At 30.7% G+C, this 12,514-nt stretch overlaps 1 protein-coding gene across 2 annotated transcripts; it reads left to right on the top strand.

Annotated features, from left to right (window-relative positions):
* Positions 1-6,449: 6,449 nt before the first annotated feature.
* LOC111911843 (plant intracellular Ras-group-related LRR protein 4) lies at positions 6,450-9,861 on the top strand. Of its 2 annotated transcripts, XM_023907586.2 has the most exons (5): positions 6,450-6,631; positions 7,162-7,795; positions 8,029-8,942; positions 9,302-9,483; positions 9,665-9,861. In XM_023907586.2, exons 2-4 carry the CDS (start codon positions 7,180-7,182, stop codon positions 9,449-9,451), a joined length of 1,680 nt encoding a protein of 559 aa, XP_023763354.1. In that variant the 5' UTR covers positions 6,450-6,631; positions 7,162-7,179; the 3' UTR covers positions 9,452-9,483; positions 9,665-9,861. The 2 variants fall into 2 exon arrangements, with proteins under 2 accessions (XP_023763354.1, XP_023763352.1); XM_023907584.3 differs by having other exon boundaries at positions 9,302-9,861.
* Positions 9,862-12,514: the final 2,653 nt, after the last annotated feature.

Below are 12,514 nucleotides of genomic sequence, written 5' to 3'. Positions count from 1 at the left end.
GAAAAACATATTGAGCAATTAATACAAAAGGGGGCCCACTAAGTCAATTGCAAGGATTTCAACATGTGAAAGACATTGAATGATATGACACTAATTTAAGCTTACATGGCATTTCAAAACTCATTTACAAGTACGAATACATATGGTCTAAGGAAAATAAATAAAATATTCCATGTCATCCATTGAAATGTGATTCATGGGTAATGTATATCGTATAAATTGATTTTTGAACAATAATAAGGAATGATGCAAGTGAAAGAGTGTTAGTAACATGCCAAAAGCCACCAATCGATCGTCTTGTTTTGCATCGTTTAGTTATGATTTTATCTCATAATGACATCTCCGATTACTTTATTTTAATATTATAAAAGTTTTTGGCACACTAATTTGTAGTTGAAATTTTGAAAATATAGTTTTTATTCGTATATAAGTATTAAAATTAATTATAAACTTTTAAGAAGTATAAAATAACGTAAAATCTAAAATATAAAATCCCTTGAAAGTTCTTGAAAATTATTTAAGATAGTTTTTGATTTAAGATTTTTTGTTTAAATTAAAAGCTTTAAGCTAGTGTATCCGCACAAAACTTTTCTTTTATTTATATCATTTTTAATGTTTTCCCTAACTTATTAAAGCTTGACTATTTTATGATTTTTTTTTAGAAAGACAGAGTTATGATTTCTTATTATAAGATGTTCGTTCCTTTTGTCTTAACCATACTCGATAGATATTTTATGCGTAAAATACTATTTTGACATATGTTCAATTTAATGGTTGTTATTTAGTGATTTGGATTTAGGAACTTAAGAGACATTTAAAAGACATTTTGTTTTGGTGCATGAAATATGTTTACTTTAATCTCTTATGTCGAGTGTCTTTTACATTTGCATATGGTTGACAACTAAAACTTTTAATTGTTAGGGACTTGGTCATTTGAGTTCCTTATCTGCAAGTTGTTTGCTTAAATAAGTTTATAAAATTTGTTTTTAAAAATTTGGTTTATACCACTATTTTTAATAGGACATATAAGGGGTGTTATAAATGGTACCATAGCTTTGTTTTAAACAAATTAGATATTTAGAGTAGTGTTTAGATTTAATCCACAAAGCTTGGGAGATGATTTTAAGGAAATATGATTAGCATGCCTTATGTATTCTTATTCTTATTACTTGCATACCAATGCTTATAATGACTGTTTGGCATTAACATGTCACCTTGTTGTAAGATTAAGGAATTAGTATTATGCATTTAAAATCTTAGGGCTAACATTTCTTATTTTTACACTTTAGGTTCTAGGGTCTTAACTTGAGATACTAGTTGAAATTAATTAACATAATTTTCAAAATAATGGGGAATACACAAAGTAATAATGTTTCACAATAAAGGTAATCCATGAGTGTCATTCTAATATGTGGAAAAAATATGGCAAGAAGGAATGTAGTAGAAGTTTATTTGACACTAAAGATACTTGATAGTTTCAAAACTATGATAGACATAATGATTGCTAGATAATAAGAAAATATACTTGGTAAGTTTAAGAATATGATAGTCTAATATAAGGAAAAAGTCAAGGAGGATATAAGAAAGCTTAAGAACATGGTGTCGCAACATAATGAAAAACTCAAAGAATATATGAATAACATTATGCAAAGTAGCGCAAATACTACCATGAGCGAGTATAAAGAAAGAAACTATAGTACTTCTCACCCTAGTTTAAGAGGCAAGTCACATTTAACGACTTGTCCAAAGGAAGAAGTAGTAAAAAAGGAATGTACCTATGAAGACTTAAGTGAATGCCAATCTCCAAGTTACGATAAGACTCCTAATTCTTTGCTATTCATAATTAGATACTTGAAGTGTAGGTTCGATGCTTGTATATTTCACGACTACTAAAGAACTAACTTTGTGGTGACAAAATTTAAGACATAAACTTTGCAATGGTAGACTAACCTCCAAGAATTGGTTAGTAGCTGAGTTTTGAACAAGTTATTATGGAATGACTTCTTGGACAAACTTAAGGAAAAAAAATTATATGGAAGAAAAGATCAAAAAAGTAAACAAGGGCTTCCTTGGATTAAAAAAAAAGATGTCTATCACATAATACAACATGAAGTTCCTTAATCTTATGAGTTTCAAATAAGATTAGTGTTAGATGAAGAGAAAAAAGTTAGTCAATTTGTTGACAGATTACTATAGAGTTATTATGTGTTTGTAGGTGAAACTATTACTCCTATCATGGAAATGTGAAAGGAGAGGAAAATTTAGAAGTATCATGAAAAATAGGACACCGAGAGGCAAGGAAGCCAAACTAAAAAAAATGCAAGAATGAAGGAAAAACAGAAAGTGAGAGATAAATATATAACAAAAGGATAAATCTCGACGGGAAGAGTAAAAATTAGGATTCACACAAAACCACAAGCAATGTAATTTTTTTTTTCAGATGTAGAAAAAGGGGCATTATACCAATTTATGTCCTAATAAAGGAGTAAAGTGTTGCAACGTTCACGAATATTTATTCTAAGTGGCCCAAGAGAAATAATGAAAAAATGGTGGTATAAATTAAGAGGAGTCTCCTAAGGCCGAAGGTGGTACCTACCATGTCACGGTTGAATATGTCAAAAATGACTATTAAGGTACATAATTTTTTTTGGGATCAAAACACTGTCGTTTTTTATAGCACAATAAGATTTGATATAGATTCTCATAAACACATGTGAAAGGTAAAATCATTAAGATACTCTTTCACTTGAAGAGTAGAGTATCAATGGGCTAGTTGTAGCATGTCAATCATTTGCTAGAGGAATTAATATCTAAGAACTTTAGTCCTTAGTCTATTATTCTTGATTTTACGATTTTAGGAACAAAGTCATCATCAAGTAGTTGTAACACCCGCAGTTTGGGGTTTAGAGTTTTATTTTCTAAGTGGATTATATATACAATAATTTAATTAAATTACGAATATGTAATTTAATGGATTTAAAATTTTGAAGTTTGTTAGCTTAAAGTTATAATTTTTGAAAATAATTAGCTAGTTGATGAGTTAAGTCAAAATCTTTAAGATTGACTAGGTTTTGGACTTATATTGACAATATGTTAAGTTTAAGGGTTAAGTGAAAGATGTAAAGTTAGAATGTTGTTAGGATGTCATTAGGGTTAAAAGCCAAAACAATTTAATATTACAATAGAAGATAAGCTAGTTGATGAGTTAAGTCAAAATCTTTAAGGTTGAGAATTATTGAATGATATCTAAATAATTCCATTTAATTATGGTATTGACTTATTTGTAAAAAATTATCATTTAATATTACAACATAAGATAAGAAATGAAATATATTATCAAGTTTGGAAACGTAGTCATAACTTGGACTTAACTTGTCAAACTAGGTTTTGGACTTATACTGACACAATATTAAATTTAGGGGTTAAGTTAAAGATATATGTAAAGTTAGAATGTTGTTAGGATGTCATTTAGGGTTAAAAACCAAAAATAACAAGTTTAAGGGACTAATTATGCAAAATTATGAAAGAGTGGAACTTAAACCCCCCAAGTCCTCAATTCTTCTTCATTTAAACAATTTAGGCTAGATAAAAAGTTGGAGGACAATTTTAGGGAGCAATGAAGGAACTAAAGCTTAGAGTTTTAAGGTTTAGATTCTTCATAAATATAAAATTATATGATAACAACAATATCTCATGATATTGATTGCATTTAAGTTTATGATGTTGTTTTGAAACTCATAAATCCTAGATTTGTGAACTTATGATTAAAGAATTAGAAAACAAAACTGATAGATGTTATAGATTAGAATTGTGTTTTCAATTCTTAGTTTATGTTGATGAGTTCAAAACACAATTCTAACAACTTCTATTACAATCAAGTGAATTCAAGTTAGTTTTTATGTGATATTGAACTTTTGTATGTGAATCGGTTTAACTCATTAGATTATCAATTCATTTTTACTAATGTAGATTGTAATTATCATTTGGAATCATAATTTTGGAACCTACATCCAATTATGATAATTAACTCCTTGTATTGAAACTTATGGAAATATAGTTGAAGAAATCCATTTAAATCATTTGGATATTCATTTTAGATTGTAGATCTCTAATTTAATGTTGTATTTAGGATGTTATTTAGTATTGAAGCAAGGATTTCAATGTTAGTTAATCATCCTTTTTCATTGGAAGTAGCAATGTCAAGTATACAAGCCATGAAAGCTTGTTTGGGGGATAAAATTCGAAGTTTTGTTGGCAGATCATTCCACTCACTCAAGTGGAATAGTAGAACATTTTACTTAATTGAGTAATTGGATGTTTGTTGCATGCGAACTTTTTCGATGTAGATTCATTTCATCTGCCAGTATTTTCCGCGATCTTAAGGATGATATATAACGATTAGAATCATATATTTTGGATTAGAAAAACTAAATATGATTATAATTCAATTAATAATTAAATTCTAAAAACCATGGTGACTTTTAGCTGATAACTAATCATTTGAATATCACGAGGAGTGGAGTTGAGCATCTATAATCATGAGGTGAGTTATTTACCATATAACATGTGTCCCCTTATATGACCTTGTATTTTGGGTTAATTTCGTGTGTGACAGTACTCTATGTCTACTTTAATTGTAAATATATTTATCGTATTAACTCATGCATTATTTTAAGAAAATGCATGTTTTGAAATAACAATGTTCTTTTAGTATTTCCTAAATTAAGTTTAAGTTTTTAAATATGATCATGTGTATCCATATCGGGTGAGTATGAGACTTGTGTGGTCCATACACTTGAGAATGACTTGGATATAGAAATATGAATGTTATGATTGATGATAAATGATTTACAAGAAAACATTCATGTGTAAAAGCTTGTAAATAGTTTTCAATGAAACATTCATATGATGGTTGGGTCTTGTAATCCCTCCACTGTGCTACTTATGTCATGTTTCACTTGTAACCATTATGATGAAAATTTTTGGAGCCTCTGTGTAGAGAATATGATATGAATTATTTTTGATATATGCTTCTTAACCCTTTTTCATCGGTACACTTATCTTTGGAGTCTTATAGGAATTAGGGATAAATTATTGCAAGTCATAAATGGCTTGGGGTTTGAGGATTGATTTGCATATCATGCATTACATACTTATACATGATTTTACCTTGATAATGTTAATTATTATTTTAACAACAATGTATTTATATCGTGTCCGTTCCTTTCGTGTAACCTCAAGATTACTCACTAGTTTTTTCATGCCTAAGATACTATTTTGACATGTACTCACAACTATTTAATGATTCGAAGACCGAAAAGTTTAAGCAAACCATTGTTTATTGATTTTCTTGTTACATTCTCATATGTGTTGACACTTTAAAACTATTAAGATTGATATTAGAAAAATCACGATAATTCATAACTTATTACACTTTTATCGTAAACTTATTCATACTTCATCGATTACAAGTTATAAAAGAATCAAGAACGAAATCAGAGGATAACACAATCTTGGTTATCATTATTTTACGTGCTCATCAAAATGAAGAGTTATAAACCCTAATTTATAAGAGAAACATAGGATATCCTAAATGAATCAATTCATGAAAAAACAACACAATTAAGATTTGTTTTAATACCAAACATAACACTCGATAAAATTTTCATAGTTTCTCCTTCTCCATCTCTAAAGTGTTGTGCTACACATAGTTTTCATGAATAACTCCAACTAAGTCCTTCGTCTACGCTTTATGTCAATATCAGTCGGGCATCAATGGCATCAATAACATGCTTACAAATCAATCACCATATATGCTCTATTGTAATGTTTTTGCTTCATGTATCATTTAAGATCAAGAACATAATTTTCTTTTATATACAAATCTTTGAAATAATTTACACACCTTAATAACTAAACAATGTGTTTCGACATTATACGCAATATCATGTCTTTACGTATACACTCCCACACTTCGATGTGGATGATCCAATTGTCTAGAGAATACATCTTACCCCTTCATATGCAATATCATACACCAAAATTGAATTTATATTTATAATCTTAAACAACATTTCAAAATACAGTACTTAAATCCACATACTAAACGCAACATATTCATACAATACAATACAAAAGTCAAATTCATATTATCACACATGAAATTCACATTACATTTAATATGAATTTCAAATCTATCATACACAAATTAGTCAATTTATGGAAATGGAATCCACATTAAATTATTTAACAGTCACTATAACTACCATGGATTATCTATTAGGGAATAAAATAGTTAAACAAAAACATAACAACATGAATATAAAATGAAAAATAAATAAATTAAATGCACATCCTTTTTATATAATATAAATTCTAAATGATTATTTATGCCGGACAAGGAGAGTAATAGTTTGGAGGAGAGAAGATATATATAACTCAAAATTATCAGACACATCACATTTACAGTGTAGATGTAAAACACACACACACACACACACACTTTTGCTCAATCTGATTTCCCCGTCGAACCAAAACACCGACTCTTTTCACTTTCTCTCTCCACCGTGAAAACGCCCTAGCCGCCGCCGCTCCTCCTTTCAACGGATTCTGAAAAGAAAACTATTCCGAGGTCAATTTCTAAAATTTCAATTCAACTTACTACTATTACTGTTTGGTTCACTTTTGTAGATAGATTTCAGTTTGGTCTAAGAATAATAAAAGATATCCGATACTAATTCCGTTTCGTTTTCGGAAACTTTGAGGCTTATTGAATTTATGACGTCTTTCTGCGTGATTTTCTTTTCTCTTCCGTAATTTTGTTGTTTCAAATTGCTCAATTATGTAGTTCAAGTATCATTTTCGTTTTTCCAAAACAAATCTCATGAAATTGTTGCTCTTCTAGACATTATTAACCACGTTCATGAAGCAAAAACGAAAATTTGGTTCTGTTTCTTAATATATTAACGTCGATGGTATTGAGCGGTGATTTCAGTTTATCCGGTTGTTTTTTTCAGAAGAAAATGAGATTCGTTACTCTTTCTATATAGTTTTGTTACTAAAATTGGTACATTTAGTGTAATCGTATCTGGATTGCTTTTTTGATTTGGATTTTGTTATCTTACGGATCTTAATTGTACACGTTTCCTGTAAATTTTGTAGGATAAACGAGTAGCAAAAATGGAAGCTTCAGCAAAATCAGCAGACGAGGTGGTGGAAGAGATAATGAGAATTCATAGATCTCTTCCTCCGAGACCTGGAATTGAAGACATTGAAGCTGCAAAAATACTGATCCGAAATGCAGAAGCTGAACAACAATCACGTCTGGAATCCATTGCTAAGCAAAAGAAGCGAAAAGATGTTCCTGAAGAACTATTCAATGTGTTGATAGAGATGCAAAAGCATTTAGTCGATTTCCACACTATAGAACAGAAAAGGGAAGCCATTAAATTGCTTGATCTTGAAAACTACCATATACTCTTTGATGAAATGATTCAGAGAGCTTCCAGATGTGTTATTCCTAATGGCAGTGATGACAATAATACTACCACCCAATCAGTTAACTCCACCTTGTCACCTTTGACAACTCCACCTTCTTACTCTGGTGTAAATCTTAGCAACTCAATCTCATACTCACCCAAAACTGTTTCTTCTGAGTTGTTCACTAGAGATGATAGCTATGTGAGCAAGATGGAGTCTACTACTTATGGTGATGGAATCAGAAGGAAGATTCGATCTACTGATGCTTCAAAGCCCATGATTGTTGATTCAACTCTAAAACCTGCCATTACATCTGGTAATTTTCTTTCCATATTACTGTTTTATGAGATCATCATGAATTTATTTATTTTTTTATTTTTTTAAATCTTCTTGTCACAATACAATGAATGTTACAATTATTTAATAGGAAGAAATGAAAGTAGGATGCTATAATAAACAAATGAATATAAGTACATTGTTATTTCTTGAATATAATCCGATTTTGAATTTTTTATATTACAAATGACGTTTTTTTATTTAATTTTGTAGGTCAAGAAGGTGAGAAATTGAGTCTCATAAAGCTTGCGAGTCTCATTGAAGTATCTTCCAAAAAAGGAGCAAAAGAACTCAATCTTAGCAACAAATTAATGGATCAAATAGAATGGCTTCCCGATTCAATAGGAAAGTTATCTACTTTAATCACTCTTAATCTATCAGAAAATCGCCTCATTGCTTTACCTTCATCAATCGGAGGTCTTTCTTCCTTAACAAAACTCGATCTACATTCCAACAAAATCACCGAACTCCCGGAATCAATCGGAAACCTCTTCTCCTTAATCTACCTCGATCTCCGAGCCAACCAAATGACCAATTTGCCCTCGACTTTCGGACAACTAATCCATCTCCAAGACCTCGATTTAAGCTCCAACAACTTCTCAATCCTCCCCGAATCCGTGTGTTCACTCAAAAACCTACAAAAGTTAAACATCGAGACGAATAACATCGAAGAACTCCCACATATGATTGGTCAATGCTCTTCACTTAAAGAGCTTATTGCGGATTACAACAAACTCAAAGCACTTCCGGAAGCAGTTGGAAAGATAGAATCTTTGGAGAAATTATCGGTTCGTTATAATAACATCGGGAGGTTGCCTACTACAATGTCGTCATTAACGAATTTAAAGGAGCTTGATGTTAGTTTCAATGAACTTGAATCGGTCCCGGAGAGCTTGTGTTTTGCTATTTCGCTTGTGAAGATTAATGTTAGTAATAATTTTGCGGATTTAAGATCTTTGCCTAGATCGATCGGGAACCTTGAGAATTTGGAAGAGTTGAATATGAGTAACAATCAAATAAAGACGCTTCCGGAGTCTTTCCGTATGTTGTCGAAGTTACGCGTGTTGAGAGCAGAAGGGAATCCGTTGGATTCACCGCCGCTATCTGTGCTTGACAACGGCGCTCAAGTGAGTACTTATTTTTTAATCTTATTGTATTGTCCTGTTATGCCGGACAACATAACACGGCATAACAGGACATGACATGATACAACTTAACAAGTTGTATCGGGACTGATGATGGATCTCATCAGTCCTTAGGACAAAAATTGCAGACTTTTTGTCCTTTTGTCCGCCCAAAAGGCAAGGGCAAAAAGTTGCAGACCTTTTGTCTTTTTGTCCGCCCAAAAGGTGAGATGATTTCAATGAGACAAAAATTACAACTTTTAGTGGGACATACCCACAAAAGCACTAAAAAGCTTGTCTTGTTCTGTTCTGTCCTGTGTAATTAAATGACACTGCTAATTTCTTGTCTTTAACGTTTGCAGGCTGTTATACAATACATGAACGAGCTCCACGAGAAGAAGGAAGTGAAAGTGCAACCAGTGAAACAGAAGAAATCATCATGGGCTCAAATGTGTTTCTTTTCAAGTTCAAACAAACGCAAGCGGAATGCCATGGACTATGTAAAGACATAATTACACCACCTTTTGGAGTATCTTTTTTATTGGTAAATAAATTAAATACATATAATAATAAGTGATAAGTAAGACCCAGTTGTTGTTTCTTGTTTATTTATTTAAAGACAGAGTTTATTAAACCTTTTTTTTTAAAAGTAATTAGAAAAAAAAAAACATAAAAAGGAAAGAGGGGAGGTATTTCATCACATGCTTTTGCTTATCTAAATTCAGGAGACTTGAGCTGTCCATGGGCTGGAACAAAGCTAATGGATGATCTTCACATACTGTTTGTCTCCTTCCGACTATTGTCTTTTTTTTTAATCACATCATGTTTTTGTTATTTAATTTCTTTATTTCTTTTTGTGAATCAATGTAATTAAAATCGAATAATCCTTCATTTTCAATAATCTATTTATTTCTTGAAATCATATATGATCTTACTTTATAAGCAAAATATATAAATAAGAATGAAATATATAATTTGCTATAGATACGACAAAGGTATATTAAATTTTTAATCATGAAGCGTAATTAGTTATTGGGGATTGAGTACCTTAAAGTATTAATTAACTTCCTAGAACTTTAAATGGCATATAATTGAAAATATGGGGACCACTTTGCAATAATAACTGATTTAATTGGCAGCCATGATAATGCCTTTTCTTGGTCTGTTATTTTGTATTATCTTATAATCGATCAATTCCTTATGTTATGTAGTTATAATATAATAATCAATGTTTTTTTTTTTTTTTTACATATTTTTAATATACTTTGCAGACTAATTAGAATATTATTTAAGTTAACTTATTGTCATTAAAATATTAGGTTTGTTTTTTTATTTTACCGGAAAAACATTTTGTGCTATTATATTTCTTTCAAATATATATTTGAAAAATAATACCAGAAGTCAATTACTATTAGATTTTTATTTAAAAAAAAAATACATAACTTTAAGTGCTTCTATAAGTCAAACATTTAATTATGAAAAAATATGGTGTATACAAAGTTTAGTTTATTCGTTGACCAATTTATCCAAGAATCTTTTGATTTTTATTAATTTATGTATTAGTATTTTACATTTTGTTATCAATTTATGGAACAATGTTTATTTTAATATTGCTAGATAATTACTCTTTATTGAAAGCCGTTATTACTAGGGCAAAAAAAAAAACCAACGTTTATGTGGTTTATAGGAATAAAGTTGTTTTCAGATGCAACATGTAATTATGCTTTAATTTTTGTAAAATTTTAGCATCTTATTTTTTTATTGATGTGATTGGGAATGGGCTACATCAAGAAAGAAAGGACAAAGTCACAAATCTATTAAACGGGAAACTGGGCCTGCATGGGCCTATACTTGTCTATACCATTATGAGACTTGTCTTGTTTTGGTATTTGTTTTTGCCTTTATCATCATGATATTTGTTATCAGATCAATAACCATTCTTTTAACTGAATATTGAATATTTAAAAGAAATCCTGAATATTATTTGTGTTTTTATTTATAATAAAGTTATATATTTTTTTTATCAACTATGTTTGTATTTTATCAAATTTTATTAAGATTAAATATATAATTTTGTTTTATTTTAGAATCTATAAACTTATTATTATACGAGTAACATGTTTAATTAGGAATTAACAAAAGGACCGAACCGGCGCGAACCGGACTGGGAACCGGGAACCGGCTTCGGCCAAAATCAAGAACCGAACCGGCCTGGCGGTTCTACCGGTTCCCGGTTCCTACCGGTTCTTGTCGTGTCTTCAAATGTTGGAACCGGTATTCGAAAAATAGCATCATACGGTTCCGGTTTTTGCCGGTTCTACCAGTTTCGGTTATATCGGTTCCGGTTCCTACCGGTTCCCAAAAATCACAAAAATAACGTCCCGATCCCTGCCCGACCGGTTCCATCGGGTTCCGGTTCCGGCCGGTTTCCCGGTCCATATGCTCATCCCTATGTTTAACCGCTTAAAATGTAATTATATAACTTGTCTCAATTATATAATTTTTAAAACAACTTTGTTATATAAAATTATAAAAGGCAGAAACATCGTTGCTTAAAACCAATGGTCTAAAAAGCTCGTCATGGTGCATCGTAGCTTGTATTTAACGTCAAACTTTGATAAAATGTTGTCTTAAGTTATATATGTATATAAAAATGGATAATAGTATATTATATATATATATATATATATATATATACACACACACACACACACAAAATTGTCGCTTTATGTCACGTATTACAAACGACATGACTCAACGTAGCTCGTAAAAGGTCGAGGCTTGACATTGTCATCAAGATTATCTCATGCCGCAAACACTATTGAGCCTCCTCACTCTTGTTTTTTTTTCAAGTGTGTATGGATCAATCGGTAAAATAAGAATGAGAGAAATAAATCATGTGCCAGAGAGATAGATATAGAGACCGATTGCGACATCAAAAGCGGTGGAGGCCATGAAGTTGCCGACGACGCAATCTAATGTGCCAGCAACATCAAATGGTGTTCGTAATCCAGTTGGATAGCCGGATTAGTTCTCGTTGTTTTCTTGTTCCCAATTTGAAGGTAACCCTAGAATTTTTAGGCTTTTGATTTTGGATTCACTGCCACCTTAAAGTTCACTGATTTTTTTCCGAAATATTAATATTATATATCTTCTTTTTATCAAGGTTCTAAAAAGCTCACCATGGCGCGCCACGACTCTAAGGTTTGCATCTGCCGCCAAGCTTTGCCAAAACGCCGCCTTAACTCATATATGTGTATAAAAATGAATAATAGTTGAAAATACATATAAAAATATTAATTATATAGAAAATTGCTGCCTTAAGTCACGCCTTACAAAAGTCATGACTCGCCAAGGCTTGGAAAAGTTTGAGGCTTGACATTGCCCCCATGTCACGCGTTATGTTATTTAAAACCTTGCTTTTTATACTCTTTTATATATATATATATATATATATATATATATATATATATATATATATATATATATATATATATATATATATTCGGTTATCCACCAGGTTTGTTTACTGGGTCAAAAGATAAGCTATATGAATTTGTTTATTTGTAGTTATT

The sequence above is a fragment of the Lactuca sativa genome, chromosome 8 (genome assembly GCF_002870075.4).
Source record: "Lactuca sativa cultivar Salinas chromosome 8, Lsat_Salinas_v11, whole genome shotgun sequence".
Taxonomy (NCBI): domain Eukaryota; kingdom Viridiplantae; phylum Streptophyta; class Magnoliopsida; order Asterales; family Asteraceae; genus Lactuca; species Lactuca sativa.
Note: the sequence above shows the minus strand (reverse complement) of the source record. Positions and strands in the feature narration are given on the sequence as shown.